A 23,692-nucleotide genomic window follows, 5' to 3' on the forward strand; every position below is an offset into this window, starting at 1 on the left:
CTTCTTATACAGTGCTTACATTTAATCTTCTGTTTGAAAAAAAAAAAGTCATTCCGTTTGCTCTACGGGAAATATATAATGTGTGTTTCAGTAACTTCTTGAACTGTTCCCACAATTATCAAATCAAAAGTGTCCCAGCAACAAAACAAAATAAGGATCAAGGATTTATTGTATTAAAACAGTTGTAATGCAATAGATCCCAAACCCTTTTAGTAAAACCTGTACAAAAAGGCACTTCATAAATCTAACCTGATTCAGGCGAGGTCAAGTATATTATTAGGATATCCGATATTAACAGCAATCAAAAATACTTAAGAAATATTTACAGTCTTGCCTGAGGGCCACTGCACATCTCAGGCGCACTCATGATACCCATTTGTCATCTGGGACAAATATGCCGGTCATTGACCAGTTTTTCCATCCTTTTGATCTTGCGTTTGTTCTTGGGCATAGGTTTGTCGTACATGCCAGTCTTAAGAAGATGTTCTTTACTGTGGTGAATTTGTGCACCATGTTGCAACTGAAAAGAGCAAAGGGCTCTTAATGGCCTCAGCAGGACCTACCGACAAAAATACAGGGTTTTAGTGCAGGCTGAAATATACAATCCTTTTGGGAAAGCTGTGAACACATTTTAAACGTAGGGTGGACTTTAATCACCTCTTGGATATTGTCATTTCGTTCAAGGATGGAGAGGGTCACAGCAGCACATTCTAATGTAGAGAGACAAATGTTCGAGGGTTGAGTCCGAATCACGTACTGACTGGAAAGAACTCTGTTGAGCTGTACCTGGAATGCAAATGGTGTGTTAAAGGTCTGACCCTTTAATTCATTTACTTTTCATTTGGGTTTTACCTGTTTGGGCAAGTGGAACATACTATTTTTTAGAAACATATTTTTGGCCTGGCTCCAGGTACCGTCGATTAGAATAACATTATATCTTTTACAAGGATTTACTTCTTCAAGTTCTTCCAAATTCTGAGCATTTGGTCCAGGATACAAGATCAGTGTTTTGTTATCCTGACAAACAGTGGCCAGATCTGGATATCTAAAATGAGGGAAAATAAAGAACAGGTGAATGAGTGAGTGAGAATGTTAAATAAAAGTTGACTTTTAAATTCTGCTTACCTTTCCTCACTGAATCTTCTTCCTACAATCACATTACATTTACCTTGAGGCAAACATGCTGCAAGAAGAGGCACAGTGCGTAGTACTCTGCTTTCCTATAAAGTCACAGTTCAAAAGGTAAGTGCACAAGTAGCATGGATGCTATAGTGGACATGTAGGAAAGTATTAGTATGAAATTGTACTGGCATTATTTTAAAAAAATAAAATAAAATAAAATAAAATAAACTTACTTCATTGGGGTGCTGCACTATATATAGACACGTGGACACCTCAAGGGGTTGTTGTGGTAGAAAAGGACAAAGACAGACCTTCTCAGGGCGACTACATCAGAAAGGAGAGGCACACGAATGCATCAGGGCATCATTCACCATGCAATGACACCATAAACCAATTAGCACGGTTGTTGTTTACTTTGATTCCAAGCCTACTTTTCTTTGACTCAAACACATTCATATGAAGTTTATCTATTCAACGTTAGGTTTATTTTTACTTTTTATATTTTAAGAGAGACTTGAAGTACAATGATGACCCAAACAATGTTTATCTTTGTTAGAAATTAAGATAACATGTCCAGAATATAACATGCTAGCACTAGCTTAATGCTCTCACCGACAGCGTGAGCACGTTGGTCTTCTGTCTTCTGTCTCAACAGGAAGGACTGTGAGCTCAGCAAAGGCGTCCTCAAGCCCGTTTTCTAACTCAGCTGAAAACTCGGCACGGGACTGTTTCTCAGTTTCATCTGAATGGCTAGGTGAGCAAAAATGTCCATTGTCCATTGCCGTGCTCGCTACTTAAACGTTAGCAAAAGATTCACTTTTCCGACTACACTTAAACGCAACACCAAGTCAGCTGACTATCCTCACGGTCGGCGGAATGACGTTGAAGAGACGCCTTTTGTTTTGATTTTTTTTTTTGTGTGTTTTATTTTATTTTATTTTATTTTATTTTATTTTATTTTATTTTATTTTATTTTATTTTATTTTATTTTATTTTATTTTATTTTATTTTATTTTATTTTTTGTTTTGTTTTGTTTTGTTTTGTTTTGTTTTGTTTTGTTTTGTTTTGTTTTGTTTTGTTTTGTTTTGTTTTGTTTTGTTTTGTTTTGTTTTGTTTTGTTTTGTTTTGTTTTGTTTTGTTTTGTGAAAAAAGGGATTTTTTTTTTGCATGTGAAAAAGATTTTCACATGCAAATCTCTGAGGAAAAGATGTTGGCTACTAGCAAATTTACAAGGAATTACGATTTTTAAACACACAAACAAATTTACATGGGGAAAAACAATTTTGAAAGAAAAAAGACACAAATGTGTGAGATTATAAACATGCAAAACTACCTGGAAAATATGACATTTTTACTAGAGAAAACTTGCAGATTTGCAAGGAACAAAATTAGAACATGTAGGCTATGAGAAATAAAATAGCCGATCTGCCAGAAAAAAAGAGCAGGGTGGCACAGTAGCGCAAGCAATAACAGAAGGTCCTGGGTTTGATATCCACCAGGATGGGGTCCCCTGCCACTCAAAACATGTACAATAGGTGAACATGGTGAACACGCTGAAGTCGTTAACGGAGGATTCTCTCCTTTGATTGGTCAAAATTTATTTATTTATTTATACCAACCTTCACATGACATCACAACATTCTGAAGAGCCCATAGTTTAAAATTGAGGTGGAGGTCAACTGAAAATTCTATGACGGTAACTATGGTAACTGTGGTAACTGGCGAATTGCAGATTTTTTTGTCTTAGTGTTTGGTTAATATCTCAATCACTACTGGAAGAATCCATGAAACATTAAACTGTTTCAAAGTTCATTGTCTCCTCTTTTCAGCACATGACCTAATGTCCAATTATTTTCTCTGAAAGGCGTCCAAAAGTGGTAACAATACTCAAAAACGTGATGTGTGATGTTGGCCAATAGAAAGGACTTTCAAACATAAGAATAATATGTCAGGTTTCTGAATCCAGTCACTGTCAAATACTGATGAGGAAAGACAATTTTCGTTTTGGAGTTTTCTTACAAAAACTGCATTTCTCCCATAGAGTTGTATTGGCCCCTGCCCTCCACCTGACATTATGACATCATCACAGTCTAAATAGTGAACGCCACCTATTCGGTACAAGGTATGTGTGATTAAGACCTCACTCTGTCAGACAAAGCAGGGGACCTAGCCTGGAATGTTCCACTTATAACTTTTGTATGTTTAAAATCTCCAGTCAGTCAGTCAATCAGTCCGCAAGATATAGTACAGGTAAAATAACATCTGAATGAAATAAAATTATATTATTTGGCTTATACTTTGATGTATTACGTATACTGTATGTATGCATGTATAAACGAAATAATAATAATAAACCAAAAATGTTGCAAAGTTCTTTTAATCAGACATTAGGATTAGAGGATTAGAGATGAACATTTCTTTGTCTTTACTTGTCCCAGCTCTCTGATGTAGATAGTCTGACAAAAGTGTTAGAGAAATAACAATGGTGTTCGAGAGGATAGATGAATAACAGGCAGCAGTCTGGATGTCTTATGCAGGAGAAGTTTATCGGTGCGGTGCGGAACCCGGAGACATGAACTCGAGACATTGCGCTAGTCCTACCATTCAAGTCTGTCTATGCTTCCACAGAAGAGGGATAAATACCCTCTCAGAGCGTCATACTGATACGCAAGCATTCAGTGGCTGAGAGTGGGCGCATGAGCCTCACAGTCAAGGCTATGACGGAGATAGTACGACTGTACAGCCTGACCCAGTATGATAAATAGCGATTTAATGTTATCCTCTAAACAAAAAGTGACAAAAGACACAGAGGTAAAAAAAAAAAAAAAAAAAAGTTTGTAGACCTATATCCACTAGGTGTCCCTAAACCCTCACTGAAGAGTAGAGACAGACAATTTCATGTACTACAAGCATGTTATTATTGGAACTTTGGTTTTATTCCCCACGTGAAACAAGGAAGCCGCCAATGTAAAGATCAGATTAGATAAGATAATTCTTTATTGAACTCACAATGGAGAAATTCACTTACATTCGGTTGCATTCGGCTGTCAAGGAAAACACTCAGGGTGTGCAGAATAGTTAACTGTTAAATAGTAAATAGAGGTATCTTATGTACAATGAGTTATAACAAAAAGCTTAAAGGGGCAAAAATATAAACAATAAGAGAATAAAAATAAAATGAAATTAGAATAGACTCAACTAAATTTAAGTTATTTAAATGTAAGGTATAGGCGGAATGCAACTTTTGCTTCTGCCTAGTCCTTTTGGGTTGTAATTGCTGTGTAATAAGAATGAATCATGTAAATAATAATTATAAATAATAATAAGTATACTCAAACTAAACAGAGGTCTATTTTTAATTCTGACATGCTGTTATGAATAGTGCCTTTAAACGTGCAACTCACCGCATCATAATCATCACTGCATATCATGTCAATCAAATGAATATTCAGGAAAAATTAAACTATTAAAAGTCCAGTGACAGTGACACAAGCACTAAATGGTGTATGTAGAGCTTTTTACTTGACAGATCCAGGATAACAATTGTGCAAACATGCGCCAAACTATTGTTTTTTAATTAGTATCAGTTGTATTTCAAAAGTCTTTTGTATATTTGTGAAGCACTGTGTGTTGCCCTAATTGTGCCTATAGCCTATAGAATTATACACTGCCCTTTTCCTTTGACTGGATCATTTGATGTCTCTTCGTTCGTCAGTTCAGTTGACACTTGGTCAGCCCCTTCTGGATCATTTTGCTCTAATGTTTCATTTTTTTCACCTAAAGTTGTGCTGCCTTCATCACGTGACGCACTCACAGTTACTTCTGTTTCAGGCTTATTTAGTCCATCAGTTGTGTCACTAGTTTCATCAGATGGCATTGTCTCCTGGGGAAAGGTGGCCTCACTCAAGGACTTGCTGGTCTCCTCTATGTCCTCCCCATCCGCTGTCTCTTTCTCCTCCTCACGCGCCTCCTTTGGGCCAATCTCCGTCTCCTCTTGTGTGTTCACGGGAGTCAGAGGCGCCAAGTCAAGGCAAGACTTCTGAAGTGATGATGCTTTTTTCCTTGGAGGAGCAACAGGCAGTTTCATATCCGTGTATTGCTGTATTGGTTGTTGATGGACAAAGCCTACTTCCTCGTGCCCAGATGGGGTATCATCAAAAGTGCGTTCCCAATCAGCATCATGAATGGGAGACTCACTGAGTGAATCTATTGGGCAATCTGATACTTTTTCTGCCACTATCACAACTTTTTTTGTGGTCTTTGCTTTGTCTTTCGTTGCTGTTTGAGCTTCATCATCTTCAGCTAAACGAGATAAAGGCTCTAAGGCACATGGAGATGAATTGGCGCTGGATCTGAAGAAGTCTGTTACTTCTTCATCCGGTAATAGAACGTCGGGTTTGGACACCGCCATATCACCAAATTCATACAAATCTTGAGTTAATGTCCGGGATGAGCCTTCGGGACATTGCACTTTTTCAATTTGTTCTACTTCTAATGCAGGTGTCTCATCTATTAGAACATACTTCTCTAAGTAACCCCTGGCTTCTCTGTCTGAATGCCTGCTGTGAAAGGATTTCTCAGAAGACACACTCTCTGTATCCTCTTCCTTTTTTCGACTGCCTGTTGCCTCTTCATAAAGGTCTGTATAAAGAAAGGCCATGGCTTTGGGTTCTTCCAACAAAATTTGGTCAATTATCTTTGGTGGTCCTTCTGGTAAATAGATCGGCGTTAAGACATCTTCTTGGCTTCCAAATAAAATGGAACCAGTGGATTTTAAAGACAGTCTAGGAGGTTTTCTTTTATTATCACCAGATCTGTCAGTTGTTTTACAGTAATTGTCTGTGTTACCATAAAAAACGTCATCCAGGAGTTCACTAGTTATTTCTACCAAACTCATTTTCTCTGCATTTGTCTCATCTAAAGATAATGTACTGTTGCAGGTGCCTTTTGCATGACTGAGGTCACCCTCCGACCTTGGAGGAGCCTCTTCTGCTTTCTTCTGCTCTTGTTCAAGGACAGCAGGGCCACCTGGAGCTTCAATCAAAGTGAATGCTTCAAAATAATCCACATTACTAACATGTTCTCTGGTTGAGGATTTAGGTACTGGGGCGCCTGGTGGATGCATCGAAGCCCTACCCACAGGGGGTTGAACTGCAAGGGCAATTTCTGCTGTTGGAAGCCCCTCATTCTGCAGTTCAATTATTTGTTTATGGATTTCCTCATGAGCTTTAGAAACAGCACTTGCTTCTAAATATGACAAATTGTCCAACATTTCGTTGCTCTCTTCCTCATCTACTGTGGCCACTTTAGAGGGAACTATAATGTTAAGAATTTCAGAGCCCTCGGACACTAGTCTGAATAACTTCTGCTCTTTGTCTTCAGAGGGATCAGCTATTTGCTCCTCAAATTCTTCACTATCTAGTTTGACGTTGGGTTCAGAAAAACTAACCAGTTCAGGCCTTCCGGAGACGTTGTCAGAACTTCCTAAAAGTATTCCTTTATGCATGTCTCCTTTGCCTTTAGCTCCTTGACCTCTCTCTTTTGTTTTCTTTTGTTTTAAGATGAATTCTTCATCCATGACAAAGATTATTTTGCCAGCAGGATAGGTTCCTGAAGAAGCAGGACCCATGGCAGGAGTGCTTGAATCTCCAGAGAGATTTCCAGCCTCAGATGACCATGGTGTAGCGCTGCGACTCGGACTTGTCTCCCACTCTATGCCACTGTCTTCTCCTTGCACGGTCACCATGGAGAAGGACGAGTCCATCATCAGGCACTGCATCTTCGGCTGAATGTTTTCATCGTGAACTGCTTCAAGGAAACTGGGGTTAAGGTAAACAAAAAAGGAGCCATGAATATGTAGTTCTAAAACCACAGAAAGTATCTCTTTTTTTTTTAATGCAATCAGAATTCAGGTAATAACAATATACAGTTCAATGAGTTATTACCTATGTTGTAAATGTTCCACGTCATCGCTAGTATCAATGTTCTCTTCAGATATATCTTCCTGTGTCAACATTGTCATTTCTTCAGGCCGTGAAAAGTCTTCTGTTAATGGATCCATGATTACGATAGTGTAAATAAGTAGTTCTATGCCCTCGCAGCGAGGCAAAGCGACTGCTCTGTTGTAGACGACTGCTTCACACAACCTTTCATACTCAGCGTAATCTTGAAATAGAAAGTCTTACAGTGTTTCAGCTCAAGTATTTGCAACATGTAATGACTAAACCATCATCTGTTTACTTCGTCTAAATGATTGAATTTATCTCTAAGTTACAAATGTAAATGTTTATTTTATTTATTTTAGTTGGCTAATAGTTTTGTTGTATCTGATGTCTCTTGACAGTTTTCAATCTACCAAATAAATAAGAAGATCAAAATCCTAATGTAGCCTAACAAAGCAAAAATACTAAGTTTACTGCCTGCTTTTCATTTTCCATCATCATTTTTTTCATATAACTGCTTTTAATTGGAGTTACAATGTAAGGACAACCATGACTCTTGTAAGCGCACTCAAAGTGAGCCATCAGAGGAGAAGAGCCAAAGCAGGTGCAAAACACCATAACATTTGAACTTAGGAACCCTCAGGGCTGGCTGTAAAAGTCAAACTTGAATCGAGCACATGTGAAGCGCTCTTTCACCTGACCACACTCAGAAGTAAACAGTAAAGACAACAGGAAAAAGTGCATTAAAACTCAAAATGCTGATGCCAATACATAATTATCATATCAAATTATTAATGAACATACAATTAATTCTGTGACTCACTCAGTGTCATAAAGATTGCATATTTGTTTTCACCAAAAGAAAAAAAGCATGATTGATATTTAAATGTATCTAAATTGCTATCTAAATCCGGTGGAAAGCATCTTTAATTAATGTTTTGTCCCTGTTGAAACTAATATCAGAATAAAAAAAGATAATATGACATAACTTTTTATTATTATTATCATTTACAATATTTACATTATGTATACATAATGTACATAAACAGACATTTCACTGATTTTGTGAGGCATCGAGAATCAGGTATATACAATGACATTTCGAAAGAAAAACGAAATACAAAAATAATCTGTAGTGAATTTGTAGGTGTTATAGAGGTATATTGCTGTTTTGTTGGTTAGGTCTTTTATTGAGTCCATGTAGTTCCTTATTTCAACTAAAAGTACTTAAAGGGGGGGTATTATGCAAAATCGACTTTTTCAAGCTTTACATCATGTTATTAAGTCATTCCCTCATTAAAAACATGCCTGAAGTGTTGCCTTGGCACATTCACGTATTTTCGAGTAATCTGTAGAAACTCTGATGGCGGCCATTTTAGGGATAAAACGCCTGATTCCTTCAGGAAACGCCCTCGACCTCCAGGATACGCCTCCGACCTTTCGTCACCAGCCGAGTAACCAACCACTGCTCCTCAGCAGAACCCCCTCCCCGCAGTGTCTAGCCCTAAGATGTAAACAGAGTCATCATGGAGGATTAGCTTCATGTGTTGTGAACCGGAGCCACAGCAGACTTTTACAAAGACACACATCAGTGTTTCTGTTACCTGAACACCCAGGATTAAAACCGGTGACAAGAACACTTATTTCAGTGTCTGGTTCTGCGCTGGGCCTTGATGATGCACAGAGCCTCCGGAGAAAGCTAATGCTAAGCTAAACCTCGAGTCATCACGTGAAAACGAGAAATATGCACAAATAAAGTCAATAAAACCACCACACACATAAAGAACCGTTTAACAATGATCACACACGGAGCCTGGCTTGTTGATTTGGAAGTTTATTGCTCACATTTCATCTACAATGGGTCATAGCCGAGTGGTTTTCTCCCGGAGCAAACAAGCTAGCCGCGACAAGCTAACGGGAAAATTCACTGAATACAAGCAGCATATTATGCATTGAAAACGTCACTAAAACAGGCAACTGCTTGAAGCAGCCTTTATGATGATGACACACGGAGCCTGGCTTGTTGATTGTGTAGTTTATTGCTCACATTTCATCTACAGTGAGTCGTAGCCGAGTGGTTTTCTCCCGGAGCTAAGGTACTATTAGCCGCGACAAGCTAACAACCTTCACCTTCACAACATTCATTGAAAACAGGCAGCATATTATGCACAAATAACGTCAATAAAGCAGGCAACTACTTGAAGCAGCCTTTACGATGATCACACAATGAGCCTGGCTTTACACATTTGTGGTTTATTGCAGACTTTTCATCAACAATGAGCTGTAGTCGATTATAACAAGCTAACGGGTAACCTCGAAAAACCATTGTCCACCTGCACAGATAATGTCCGTCTTTGAATCGTATGGGCTCCTGCAGATCCTGGTGTCGTCCATGGGGGTATAGTTAGAGATCCATAGGGCATGGCAGATGCAAAGAGATAGCCTCCAAACAGCAGTTATTTTTCAGGCAAGAGCCTCTTCCAAGCGTCCGGTGTGGAAGGTTCGTCTCCAAATAATATCCCGTGTGGCCATTGTTCCCAAAGTGATAAACAGAAGCTCCTTTCCAACAATAAAAATTAAAATGCACCGATCGTAACATCGGGACTTTTTAATATGCGAGGTGCCGATGTTCCCCGGGTCCGTTGTTCCCCCGTCAATACAAGTGGGGGAACATCGGACCCGGGGAACATCGGACCCGGGGAACATCGGTACGCACCCGTTTCAATGGGGTCGGCCCGATGTTCCCCGGGTCCGATGTTCCCCCGTACCTCGGGGAACATCGGACCCTCCGAACGCCGGAGGGTCCGGTGTTCCCCGACCGATGCAAGCAGTGAACACGCGCCCCGCCTCTCTCTTCACCGCTTGGCACAGAGCGGCCCTGTACGCGCGGATAATGGAGCAACAAGCGGCTTGGTTTCGCTCATAACTAGCCTACTGATTAGGCTACTTAATAACATGTTATAAGTCTAAAATTAGCAACACCAAACTCACCCACAGCCGCTTTTCTTGTATGTAAACTGATCACCCCTGTGTATCCTCGCAACCTGCTTGATTGGTTCGTTGTTGTAGCTCGATCGTGCGTAAATCCATGTTTTTTTTTCTTGTGATTGTCCGTGAGCCCCAGCGTAGTCCATCACGCGGTGTGCGGAGAGCCAAGTGCAGCGGCTCGTGCCATAGCCGCTCCTAACTCTCAGCAAGTTTGTTCTGATGGCTGCACTCCAGCCTTATACACATTCAATTAGTGGTGCATTGCGTCCTCACTCCTCTCCCAGTGCCGCCGCCTGTCATGCGCGCATTACGCACTGTGCTTTGGCCATCAGACGCTCTGAGAGGCACCACTGAGGCCACTGACACTGAATGACGTTGAACTGTATTTGCGCCGCTGTTTTTTGACATGAAAACGATCCATAGCCTATATTAAATGAGAACGCTGAGGAAGCGCAGCAAAGGAAAAGTGGTCGGGGCTTATGGCACAATTACGCGGCACCGCGGGTGGACCTGTGAACACCCAATTTTGTCCAAGTCCACCCCACGGTCCTGATGATTCAGTGTTCACTGCCTCTCCCAGGACAGAGACATCTGCGCGGTCTGCACCTCTATCTGCAGGACGCGCACATCTGGCTGTCTCTGTGCAGATGTTGCATCGTGCGCTCTGTTCGGAAAACTGTACCAGTTCCTTGTGCCTCGACATGTCATCCCTTCTTGCACCCTCCGCTGTGACCGTTTCCAGAGAACACTACAGGCTAACGTAGTGTTGGGGCATGAGTCGCCTACTTATATTTGCTGATGATTGTTTTACGTTTTGCCTGATGAATGAAGAGCGCTTCAATATGCCTGTGCTTAAGTCTACCCTGATCGCATGCAGCGTTGGTACTTGTATTGACGGGGGAACATCGGACCCGGGGAACATCGGGACTTTTTAATATGCGAGGTGCCGATGTTCCCCGGGTCCGTTGTTCCCCCGTCAATACAAGTGGGGGAACATCGGACCCGGGGAACATCGGACCCGGGGAACATCGGTACGCACCCGTTTCAATACTGTTGAGACAACGAGCGCAGTGTTGTTGTGATGCCACAGACAGCGTGTGGAGGGGGCGTGTCGGAAAGGGTCAGAGGTTCTTAAAGAGACAGGGGCCTATTTCAAGTCATTTGCTAACGCCATTTTGAAAGAGCAATTTTATACAAGGCAGTTATTCTAATTTACTGCATTGACAGACCAACAGAAGGTTTCGTCATCATTGTAGTGCGCTATAGACTGGTGCTATGTGGCTGAAAAAAAATACCCCCTCTTTAAAAACAATGGTTTTGAAATTTTGCTTTGTGAATTTGATATTTCCCATATAAAATAAAAAGGCAACATTTTTTTCTATTTTTTAATTTGCATGCTTGAAACAGATCATATTTGTGATGGATATTTTTGTGATTGTGAGTAAGTTTCACCTTCCTTCCTAAATGCATTGGTTATTATGGAACATGTAAAGGAGAGGTGGATAATATAGGGGTTAGTGCTAGATCGTATGCTCCGGAGGGACGGTCTGCTGTGAGTTTGTATAGATCTATGAGTTGGTTTGTCTAAAAATACAAATAATCCTAATCCTAACCCTAATCCTTAAAGTTAACCCCTTAACTCCCACCTGAACCGAGCACATTTTCTCCAGTTTGGCTTTACCCCAATCCAAAAGCTTCTGGAAAAAAGCAGTGATAATAGCAATAAAACAATGATGGAAATGTGACAAAAAAGCGAGAAAACATTGACAAAAAAGTGACGAAAGATTTATGAAAAAGTGGCAAAAATGTCATAAGAAATTGACAAAAAATTGACGAAAAAATGACAAAAAAATTACAAAAAATTGATTAAAAATTGACAAAGAAAATGACAAAAAATGACAAAAAATTGATAACAAATGTGACAAAAAAAGTCAAAAATGTAACAAAAAATGTGACAAAAAATTGACGAAAAATTGACGAAAAAATGACAAAAATGTGACAAAAAAGTGACAAAAAAATGACAAAAATGTGATAAAAAATTACAAAAAAGTTACAAAAATGAGTTGAACACCCAACAAAAAAATGTTGGCTGATCTGATGACGTGAGGAAAAAGCTCCTCTCGGTTCAGGCGGGAGTTAAGAGGTTAACCATTTCCCTGGCCCTAACCTTAATTTGTGTTATGACATCTCACGTTTTCACAGCAGACTGTCCCTCCGGAGCATACGATCTAGCACTAACCATAATATGGGGGACATCATCATGACATTGACGCATTACGTGATGACGTATCCAGCAGGGGAGGATGAACTTCTCTGTTGATGAATGGAACGAGAACATCAGCATCATATCACACAATGTCCACTGGTCTAACCTCAAAATGATGACTTCACAGATTATCCACAACATCGTCTGTGTTTGCTGATTCTCTGGAGAGACAGCAGCATGAAGCCGGACGCGGAGTTCGCAGAAGTAGCGTAATGCCTGCTGTATGTTGCATTAAAAACATCGGAGTCGAGCTGTTCGAGCATGTAGGCTATGTTTTACGAGGTGGGACGGGTAAGGCCGCGTTTTTGGACGTGATGAATGGCACATAGGACGAGCAGAAGCGACCAGCTTGGATTTATAAACGACAACGGGACGAGACGTGATTTTCTAACATGCAACCTTCTTCATTCATCCCCGGTGGTCACGGGTCATAGTGCGAGAAGAGGACACAAGTCAACACCGGCCAGTGGAGAAACGTGTTATTTCCAGCTCTTGTGCCTAACGCATCACAACTTCTACATTTTGGGTGACCGAGAGAGGGAAAATAAATAAATCACACCCGTCTTGCAGCTAGAACCGTCCAGCTCGTTCATCTCGGTAATCCTTAATGTGAGTAACTGTGGGAGGATTTCATGCTAACAGCTGCTAGCGCCCTGACTGTTCTCGCTCATTGGCATTGATGAACCCAGTTATTTATGCAACTAAGAAGGGACGGAACAGAGAAGTGCCATGTCGGACTGAGATCACCGCCGTAGTGGCTCCTGAGAAGTCACAACTTAGGTTTTAGTGGCCAAAGGGGGATCAGTTGCTGAAGCTAGCCCCTCGAGTCGGTTCACGTCGCCCTCAAGAGACCCACCGAGAGGATCATTGGTTCCCTGTTTAGCAACCGTATTCTGCAAAATGGGGTATGTACGTTGTCGGGGCATGGTACGATAACATGTTGAAACGATGCACTTGCAGGCCATGGGCAAACACGAACGAATCATGTATTCAGTCGGATTTCATGTCCATAGAAACTTAAAGGAATAGTGCACCGTTTTTCCATACTGAGATATGTTCTTACCTGAGCTTAGACGAGTTGATACGTACCTGTGGTAGCTTCCAACTTCAAACCCGTTTTGGAGCCATAGGAATACATTGGGAGAGGCCAAATGCTAACAACATCTTTGGTCTTTTTGCGTGACTGAGAGCACCACAAAGATCATAAACTCGTCTAAGCTCAGGTAAGAACATATCTCAGTGTGGAAAAGCGATGAACTATTCCTTTAATTTAATACTACTAAGAAAATGACACAGCTGTCACATATGCTGGTTAAACCCCCATGTCATGCATCAATGCTCATGCAGCTACGTCTGACATTTTAGATTAAAGGAACAAAAAGATTAGGATGTAAACAAACGGTGATGACAGAGATCTGGACCTGTTTCTTAGGCTACATTACATGGTTATGCAGGAGCTGGTCTATTACTTTTTTCGGATTTTATGTGCTGCCAAAAGTGGAAACATTTCCCCAAGACCTTTCCACACATCAGATAATTCCTACAGTGTGTAGAAGCCTACAGATGAGTAGTGATCCTGCTGGCCAAGAGCGACCTAGTTCTTAACTCCACATGAAAGCATCTGATGTAGCATGTGATTAGTTTGTTGTCATATTGTGGCTGGGGGTGAACTGCTTACCTCCTCCTGCAGCAGTAATCCAGTGAGCAAATCAATTTCTCCAACAAAGGAAGCATGTGGTGTCTTTACATTCTGCTGCTCAATATTGATATGTTATACACAGCTGATAGATAGATAGATAGATAGATAGATAGATAGATAGATAGATAGATAGATAGATAGCTTTATTATGTCATTAAAACATGAAAGCTGTGCACTTACAACAAAATACCGTTGCAAATGACAATGCTACATGAGTGCTAAACATATATATGAATAAATGAAAAATCTCAGCATAAAACAGATAAACTATACAGGAGGCAGCTGGGAACCATAGTTTCAGCACTTGTTCGACAGTCTTATGGCCTGTGGAAGCCATTGCAGAAGCTCTGCTCTGTCCTCACCACTCTCTGAAGGATAACTGTTGGTGGGCCACTTCTAAAGAGTCTACAAAGTCACACAGTCATTATTTTTTATTTAACCCAAAATAGTGTCAATTTTACTGTATATTTATTGAACCTGGAACCTGGATAAAGGTTTGATTAATTCCACTGCCCTACAGTCGACTATCGGGAGCTCGTACTGCTCATGTTTATTGTTCATTTTTCAATAACTTAGACAATTGGCAACATTACGGTTGCTATCAGTAAAGGCAGTGTTTGAACATGTTTACTTATATACACACATATCTGGGGATATTTACTAAATGTTTTGCCCCACATACACTACCTTTAATACAGACAACAATTTGATTGTTCTCACAGGCTTTTAAAACAATGTGTAATAAAAAGCCAGTAGGCACACTCCTATGCTTCCTATAGCAGATGGGTGATATGAAGTGGACAGTGAAGCTGTGCCAAGCCCTGCTGCCTCGCTGAGTTAACTGATTGGCACACTGGGATGGGATTGGGCTCAGGAGCACGAGAGCATCAGGGAGCTGGAAAATGTTCAGGCCAAAGTCACATGGCTGTTACTCTGGCAACACATCAGCTACATTAATAATGCAGGTTTTTTTTCCTGTGCCCTTGCAAGGCCTGGGCAATATGCAAAAAATGGATTGTTTCCTCCTAATGTTTGATTGATCTTGATTTTTTTTTTTCCTTTGAAGTTATTTTTTAATATTCAATATAGCTTTTTCAAATCTAGTTCATGTGGCATTTAATCAACTTAAACGACAAATGAAAGTTTGCCCGGTAGCATTATTACAGCACATAATAGTTTGTTTCTCTTTTATTCATCTCCATTGCAAACAGTGAAACAGTGACAGTTAAAAAGCACCATGCAAAAAGGAGATTGACCACTGATGTAGTAACAATTCGATTAATATTCCATAAATTACACAGCCTTAGCCCTTACTAAGTCTGAATGCAACTGTGAACAAGCAATGCCTCTAACTTATCATTTTTGTCATGGTTTCATTATTGTAAGTAAACTATAGAGGTACAACAATCCATCCAAGTTGCAGCTCCAATGTTTTTTTTTTAGAGTGGAAAGTGTTGCTGAAATATATCTTGGTTGTAGAAGAATGGGTTCAAATAAAAAAACAAGCTAGACGTGTTATACAAAAATAGTAGTATTTGTGTATTGAGAACTCTAAATTGCTTACATGGAAAGAGAAACGTGACTGGAGTTCATTTATTTTATGCAACATACAATCTTTTAAATGAGACTGTCTTAAGTGGCCACACCTCTGTACATGTTGGCACCAGTTTAATTTGGTATCGTCGTTTCACAGCGGCGCTTGCGCAAACCAACCAGTCAACTCAAATATAAAGCACCTTTCTTACCAAACCATGAGGACCCGTCTCTGTCATCAGCCCATGTGACACGTGCCACAGGCTTCAAATCGCTGCCATGCCAAACGCTGCTTAGTGCTGCAAATATTGACGCACTAGTGTTGTGTCTGCTGGGTGTATCAGATGTCACTCTGCACGTTTCTCCAGTATGTTTCTCGCTAAAGCCAGACAATATATGGCCAAATCATTTAAGTGACGCAATATCTGTACCACAAGAAGCTGCAATATATTTTACCTGACTGGGATTAACAACACAGCCTAAAATGGGCTCAAAAAAGTGAAAAGGGTCTGTTTTAGTCATTCTTTTGGTAAGTTGCTTAAATTTCAACCTTGTTTTGGCCCTAATTTCATTTTTGCTTGACTGCTTATCATCTTTGTTTGAATTTAACGGGGCGCACCGGCTTAAAATGCTTTTGTAAAATAAATAATGTTATCTCAATATTCAGGTATTGTAATATCTTCTCGTATTGTGCAGCCCTACTCAAGATAATTATAGACGCCCCATGTTGTGTTGTGTGTGTTGGCGCTCAGTCGTCCAGCTGATGGCAAGCTTGATGGACTCGAAAAGACTGAACTTACGCAGTTGGTTCAAGATAGGTACTGTCTCAATGAAATGCGTTCTTAAAGGAACAGGCCGCCGTTTTTTCCATCCTGAGTTGATGCGTATCCGTCTGGTCTTTGTGCGTTCGCTCAGTCACGCGTAAAGACCAAAGATGTTGTTAGCATTTAGCCTCTCCTCCTCTCCTCTATGTGAAGTTAGAAGCGACCAAGCTCTTCCATGTTTCCCCTATTTAAATACGGTTATGTGAGTAGTTACACGATCCAAGTATAGTTACGTGGAAGAGCTTGGTCGCTTCTAACTTCACATAGAGGAGAGGAGGAGAGGCTAAATGCTAACAACACCTTTGGTCTTTTTTCGTGACTGAGCGCACGCACAAAGACCAGATACGTATCAACTCGTCTAAGCTCAGGTAAGAACATATGTCAGTGTGTAAAACCAGTGGCCGGTTCCTCTAAGTGCTTAATATTGAGATGGAGGACAGGTTTATTGCAGATTTTTCCTTTTAACTGTCAGAATGCGTTTGATGCAGTTTATGGTCCATATCTCTGTTATTCCAGAGCCTCAGCACACATTTCAATGCACTTTCTGTCAACTAGACTTACTGTAGTATAAAGGCATCATTCTATCACACGAGCACAGAGCTTTGATGCCCCCCTCCCCTCCATCTTGGTCATTTACTCCTCAAAGCGTTCAGAATCACGGGTCATTTTTCTCATAGAGTCAATTATAAACCTGTCCTCAAACTAAAATCATGACCTCAAATTCAAGAATATCAAGAATAATGCAATCTTGACCTTCCTCCTAAAGTGAATCTTCTCTTGGTGTCAAATATGTTTAGTTTATTTCTTTCATCCTCTTAATCATTGTCAATTCCGGATAAATAACATAGATTCAGAATGACTGATCTGTTTCATTATTTTGTTTCTTTCTTTGCGGACAGAGAGCAACCAATCTTCAGTTCACGGGCCCACGTCTTCCAAATTGACGCCAGCACCAAGAAAAACTGGGTTCCCACAAGTAAACATGCGGTTACCGTCTCCTACTTCTTTGATAGTACAAGGAATGTTTACCGTATAATCAGTCTGGAAGGCTCTAAGGTGGGTGAAATACATGATCTATTTTTACTGATACATAGAGTTTACAATATTATATCATTTTTCCTTGGCTGCAGTGTTACTACTGTAGTGCTGCCCTTTGTGTTCCATTTAGCACAAAATTGTTTAGTTGATGATGCTAGGATAACATTTGGTACAAATATTTAAAATTCTCAAGGCGTCAACCTTTTGAGTTTACAGTGGGGGACCAAGAGAGGATTTCCAAATGAATCCTGTGAAAAGGCTGTGTGTCAGAACCCTCCATTCATATTTTGGTAGTAGTTGAGATCATTACAAGGTCATACTCTTGTGTACAAGTTCAGATAAAGAGATCATATATATATATATATATATATATATATATATATATATATATATATATATATATATATATATATATATATATATATATATCATATCATAATCCGATTAATGGCGGAAGCGACCTAGCCTGGGAATACCCATGCTGCTGTGTTCGCTCAAATCATTTCGAACTGGCCGAAACGTGGCCGAAATTTTCGCATGGATTTGGACAGAACGAGGAGGGACAGCAAGACGATGAAGCACTATTCAATATACGGAAGCTTGTAGTTTATTTACGGATAAAACATTTTTAAGAAAACATATATTTAAAGATCCAACATGACAGCAGCGACTCCATATTTTGATCAAGCTTTAGACCGTGTTCTAAATAGTTTAGCTTGAAAGTTTACAGTGTTTACGTCATACGTCGTCTGATACGATGATGCGATTGGCTGTGGGCTACGTTCAGACACATATGATAGATATTCGTAGCGCCCAATAAACCACTATGGACATCGTTAACCACACCTCTCCTGTGAGAAAATTAATTTGTGGTCCCCAGACTAAACATCACTTGTGATATTTTGTCTGGCAATAGCCAGGTTAGAAGTGACCACAATTTCTCTCCCAGCTCAATCGGGTATTTGAGCCGAATTACATGTTACTTGTGGGTTTCTTTAAAAGTTACTGCTTTTATGCTGATCATTGGTTCTTCTCCCTCAGGCAATTATTAACAGCACCATCACTCCAAACATGACCTTCACAAAGACATCACAGAAGTTTGGCCAATGGGCTGACAGCCGGGCTAATACTGTTTATGGACTGGGCTTTTCATCGGAGAGCCACCTGGTTAAAGTCAGGAGTCATGCTTGGATTAAACATTAATGTTGTCTCTGATTTTTTATTAAAATCATCATCTTGCAGTTTGCAGAGAAGTTTGCAGAGTTTAAGGAAGCGGCCAGGTTAGCCAAAGAGAAGTCTCACGAGAAGACTGGGCTAGCGGGCAGTCCCTCACAGGTAACGTGCACATTGTACCTGTACCTAGAATCATAAGGAATCATAAATACTGTTTTTTGTTGTTGTCTTAGTGAACACCCCTCTTTAATTTCTCACTCTTGATTATGGCGCAGCTACTACATCTGTTTAAGTTCACTTCCTGTTCTATAGTGGGGCAATCAGTGTAGATGTTTTTAGACTTCCAGCCTTATTAACCTAAGATAGAAATTTGAAGGTTTTTAGAAACATACATATATGAAAAATAAAACCAATCCAACTCAATGAAATTGACAGCAGGTCTCTCCCATTCCAGCCAGTCATGGCTGTGAACCTTCGTTGTCACACACTTGTGGTAAGTTGAAATGATTAGTCCTGAAAAATACAGCTGCTTTATGAGAACATTTTATTTCCTATTGAAATAAACCCTAAACAACTAAGAGCAGGTTATCCAACCAAGATGAGGCAAGATGATCCAAAGAGAATGGGAAATGAGAGAGGTGAGCAGGAGTCCATTAGTGTCTCTGACTGCGCTCCTCAGAGCTCATGTACATTTAAAACAACCGTCACTGCCCAAGGGCCGAACCTCACCATTGTAGCCCGAAGTAAAGAACCATTTTATGCCAATGCCAATGTTTTACATTACGTATGACCTAATGGGATGTCCTGTAGAGAAAAACTAAAACTGAAAGAATTTCCCGCATTATTAGAGTACTTTATTTATTTCATCTCTTATTTGAGAGACCCCTGGCCTAAGGTGCAGGTCAAAGGCAAACGTATATACAATCAAGTCACTGTAAAACAACAAAGTTCTACTCATCTTCTGTTGAAAGCCAGAGTTACAATTTCTTTATCTGATTTCTGTTTAGATTGTTCATTGTGTGTAATATTGTTGTTGAACACTGGTATGAGAATATAAGAGAATAAATATAATTTTGAATAGAACAATGACACTCCACTTGAAGCCACTGAGCTAACATCCAGTGTTCATGTTTTACTTTCCACAACACTGCTCCTCAGGAGGTTGCCATTAGAGGAAACACGTTGCCCGTCAAACTTGGTAAAAAGAAGGTAAATACTACAGTGAGGACATCACTGTTACGCCCATCCTTCATATAGTCCTAAACCAACCCTTTAATCCAAACGTCTAAATAAGTATTAACCAACATCATCCATTCACTCTTTTGTCGACAGAAATGTGTTTTCCCTTCACAAAACCCCAAATGACCCGCACTTTCTAGTGTCATGAAATCTAATATTCAAACAAGATTATCCTGCACATTTGTTTGGCTTGAACTTAAATGTGGAATTTTGTTAATAGATGATGTACTTCTGTTTACTCAGGAGTCAGCTCCAGGTGAATCGCTGCAGTCCTCTTTGGCCCCTGGCACTCTGAATGGTACTGATGAGGACAGAAATACATCTGACACACAACACGCTGAAACCACGGCCGAGACGACCCAAAATGCACTGCCCCCCACTTACAGGTTAGATTTTTCTTTGGTAATTCCGTCTTGAAATGTTTTCCTGTTTTGAAACGGGCTTTTGTCGCATAAGAGCGGCTTTATAAAGGCAAATACAACGTGTGTACAACAGACTGCAAAGTGTAAGTTATGTCAAGTCGATTCTTTATTAATAGGCTCTCTCGGCCTTTGTAGGAACACTACATTTAATGTGGGTCCTGTGAATTATACATCGACTAAACGATGTGTGATTTCACAGCACATTGTCTCATGCATTAAAGATGATCTATTTCTATGTGTGGCTTTGTAAAGCTTTTAGCCGTGTTGAATCAAAGTAATGTACAGTCTGTGCTTCTGTGTGGCAGCCACTGGTGCACATGGTATTTGGAAGTCTTCATGCGCCCGTGTGGGTTTGTGTTACAATGAGGCCAAGGCTTGTGGGTAACTGACATCTGATAATCACCAGTTTCTCGTGTGGGGAGAAGTTCACATGCTCACATAGCTTTATCCTGCTGTAACTAATGTTGCTGATGGTCTTTATGCCACTAAATTTGCCCTCTGCATTTGACCCATACGTTGATGTTTAAAAAAACAACATTTTGATATTTTGTGTTGTTGGTTTTAATAAATATGTGTCAACTTCAGTTCATCCAGCGTCAGTAAACACTGGGAGGCTGAGCTGGCGACTCTCAAAGGGAATAATGCCAAGTTAACAGCAGCCTTACTGGAATCCACAGCCAATGTAAAACAGTGGAAACAGCAGCTGGCGGCTTATCAGGAAGAAGCTGAGAGACTACACAAACGGGTACTCCTGAGCAATGGCAATAAACATTTAAATTATAGAAATGATAATGATATGATTGTATATTTTTCACAGGTGACAGAGTTGGAATGTGTCAGTGGCCAAACAACAGCAATCAAAACGCACAAGACTGAACTTAATAAAACCATAGAGGGTCTAGAGCTGGCTTTGAAGGACAAGGAGGAGGTACCTGAAAAGTGAACCGTAATTTCCTATGAAAACTTCATATTTTATTCTTTTCTCTTTGTCTTTTATTTAGGAGCTAGAAAGACTCAAAGCTGAAGTGGAGAGTTCTAATGTCTTTTATTCCAGAAAAGACACACTCGTACAGAAACTGCAGGTGACAGTAAAGTTTCATAAGTAATACAAGCATTGTGTTTGTATGTGCGGCACTGGTTTTATTCCGACTATGATGTTTTATGTATGCTTTGCTGCAGGACACAGAGAGCCGTAACCAGCTGTTAGAGGCCCAGCTGAGTGAGCTGGAGCAGCGTCTGGAGAGCACGCAGCAGGAGAAAGAGGCCTTCCGGAACAGCCTGCGCTCGCTGCTCGAGCTGCTCGACTCCAAAATCTTTGAACTGACTGAGTTGAGAGACACATTGGCCAAACTCATAGAAACCAGCTAAACACCAACTGTATGTGCACTTTGACACAGAGGGATCTGCTGCTACCTTTGACCATGCCATGGTATTGCAGCAAAAAAGTAATCACTTGCGCCATCTACTGCATGCTGGGAGTTACAGCACCACGTCGCACATCGACAACAATTACCCTTAATTAAGCTTGGTTTGATTTTGCCTCAGCAAAAAATACATACCAATATCAAGATATATTTCTAAATCTGCTCATAATCAGCCAATTACTTGTTGTCAAGAAACAGTACACACATTTTATTGTAAGCCAAACATGAGTACTGTCTATGCTTGACAAACTTGATGGCCGACTTCTTCCTACTATTTTCTTTCTCACATCCGTTATAGGCACTTTTACTATTCACTGAAGGACTGTTTCATCTGCTGTGTTGAAAGATATTTTTTACATTGTTTTTCAATCAATTAGCAATACTAAATGGGTGCTCAGGTTTTTTGCTTCAAGGCTGCAACATCAGTGAGACCCTACAAAGATCTGACTTCAGCAAAATTATTTTATATAACGATTTTAAAATGACAAATATCAGAATGCACTTGTAATGCTGTGTGACTTATTTTTTCCTACTGTTTTGTTGCAACTTGATAATGATTAAATCCTTTAAGTATTTTTTAATATTGTTACCACAACCAAATATCACAAGTTGTCAAAGATATTGACATATTTAAGTTATATTGTCTGGTACATACAGTATGTGTCTGTTTGTTTTGACATTGTAATATTTTAGATATTGATCGACGGTATCAGCAGGGGGTTGCAGGTTAAAATGCATACGATATTATTTTGCCAAATAAGGTTTGCAAACTGCTGAAGTTGCCTTGGCACAGATCAATGGTAGCAAACTGAGGTACATTTTGTGGGATTTACTATTGCCAAAAATGTCACAAATGCTTGAGGAACAGTATGTCTACCTGAAACATAATATTTAAGGGCTTGTTCTGGTACATTTGAGAGATCTGAGTGACTGTATCACAGTGAAAAATGCATTTTTCCAGCATTAAAGAGAATTTGAATTATTTTAAATGTTGATTACATCACAAGCTTAAACACAATGTAAGTTTGACTCCTTTTTATAGTAAAATATATTGAACATTGTAAAGTGTCTTTTTTTCTATCAGGAACTTTGCTCATGAGTTTCTAAAACAATTTTATTCAGAAAGTAAAATAGATTTCATTGGGCAATAAAAGGCCAAAAAAAGACGTGTCCTACATGTAAACAACGTAAGATGCAACAAACTGTATAAAGTACATTTACATTTGTATGCTTTCAAATTCTGAAATTAGGCTTAATAAATACATTTTTAGACATGCTTATAGATTTTTTGGAATTTACACTTCATTACAGTAACATTTGTAAGATTTCTTCATTATTGCACTTGTGTTGTAATGGGTTTGTCAACAAGTCACATGCATAATGTCGTTTAAGACACACTTTACATGAGACAAAGTACAGACATGTGGCCAATGGCTAAAATGGAAATAATATACGTACAATGCACAATATGGCAGCATAAATGAACAGATACGTGATCTGCAGTTGACAAATGTTGCTAAAGTGGGTTTTTTTCCACATCTAAAAGAAAACATTTCACCAAAAGGTAAACACACATGACAAACTCCACTTCAGTTATAAGTACAGGCAGTAGAAACAAACTAAACGCAGAACAAAAACGTAAGGCTACATGTGTTCACCACAGAGGACGGTAATCAATCTTAAAGTATGTTGGAACTGAAATTCAACCACGGATCAAATGTAATATGTTTATCTAAAAATACTGATTTGGTCACAGCAAGAAGCACAGCATCATCTAAGCAAAGGATGTGTGTCAGTCTGCTCTTGGTGTTGTAAAAAAAGTACAATATACATTTACATTTAAGGACAGGCCAAGGCAGAAGAATTGACTTCAGTTCTTCGTAGTTTCCCTCTGACGCTGGTCGAGCAGTTTTCGCACTGTTACGAGAACCACAGGTGGTACTTGGGCTGATTCTACTTCATCGTTTCCACGAGCTTAACTTCGCCAGGAAAACTACAGTCTGTTTTAGTTCTCACATAGA

At 39.8% G+C, this 23,692-nt stretch overlaps 2 protein-coding genes across 3 annotated transcripts; one reads left to right on the plus strand and one right to left on the minus strand.

Moving 5' to 3' along the window:
* Nucleotides 1–36: 36 nt before the first annotated feature.
* dtwd2 (DTW domain containing 2) lies at nucleotides 37–1,938 on the minus strand. The gene is made up of 6 exons (XM_079551280.1): nucleotides 1,735–1,938; nucleotides 1,356–1,446; nucleotides 1,126–1,220; nucleotides 853–1,045; nucleotides 658–786; nucleotides 37–559 (listed from the first exon to the last, which is right to left on the minus strand). Exons 1-6 carry the CDS (start codon nucleotides 1,899–1,901, stop codon nucleotides 380–382), a joined length of 855 nt encoding a protein of 284 aa, XP_079407406.1. The 5' UTR covers nucleotides 1,902–1,938; the 3' UTR covers nucleotides 37–379.
* A 10,913-nt stretch (nucleotides 1,939–12,851) lies between these two features.
* homer1 (homer scaffold protein 1) lies at nucleotides 12,852–23,469 on the plus strand. Of its 2 annotated transcripts, XM_079582904.1 has the most exons (10): nucleotides 12,852–13,224; nucleotides 17,275–17,431; nucleotides 18,455–18,586; nucleotides 18,656–18,748; nucleotides 19,745–19,795; nucleotides 20,069–20,211; nucleotides 20,833–20,992; nucleotides 21,065–21,175; nucleotides 21,249–21,329; nucleotides 21,427–23,469. In XM_079582904.1, exons 1-10 carry the CDS (start codon nucleotides 13,220–13,222, stop codon nucleotides 21,613–21,615), a joined length of 1,122 nt encoding a protein of 373 aa, XP_079439030.1. In that variant the 5' UTR covers nucleotides 12,852–13,219; the 3' UTR covers nucleotides 21,616–23,469. The 2 variants fall into 2 exon arrangements, with proteins under 2 accessions (XP_079439030.1, XP_079439031.1); XM_079582905.1 differs by lacking the exon at nucleotides 19,745–19,795 and having other exon boundaries at nucleotides 21,427–23,467.
* The last annotated feature ends 223 nt before the right edge of the window (nucleotides 23,470–23,692 follow it).

The sequence above is a fragment of the Gobius niger genome (assembly GCF_951799975.1).
Source record: "Gobius niger genome assembly, chromosome: 2".
NCBI lineage: Eukaryota > Metazoa > Chordata > Actinopteri > Gobiiformes > Gobiidae > Gobius > Gobius niger.

Excerpts from the sequence above, each read along its gene's own strand:
- homer1 (XM_079582904.1), top strand. Across the intron at positions 18,749-19,744 it reads TAGCGGGCAGTCCCTCACAG|GAGGTTGCCATTAGAGGAAA; the intron begins GTAACGTGCACA and ends ACTGCTCCTCAG. Across the intron at positions 20,212-20,832 it reads GCACTGCCCCCCACTTACAG|TTCATCCAGCGTCAGTAAAC; the intron begins GTTAGATTTTTC and ends TGTCAACTTCAG.
- dtwd2 (XM_079551280.1), bottom strand. The coding sequence starts at position 1,901 with ATGGACAATGGACATTTTTGCTCACCTAGCCATTCAGATGAAACTGAG. Across the intron at positions 1,221-1,355 it reads TAGTGCAGCACCCCAATGAA|GAAAGCAGAGTACTACGCAC; the intron begins GTAAGTTTATTT and ends GTGACTTTATAG. Across the intron at positions 560-657 it reads GAAATGACAATATCCAAGAG|GTCCTGCTGAGGCCATTAAG; the intron begins GTGATTAAAGTC and ends TTTTGTCGGTAG.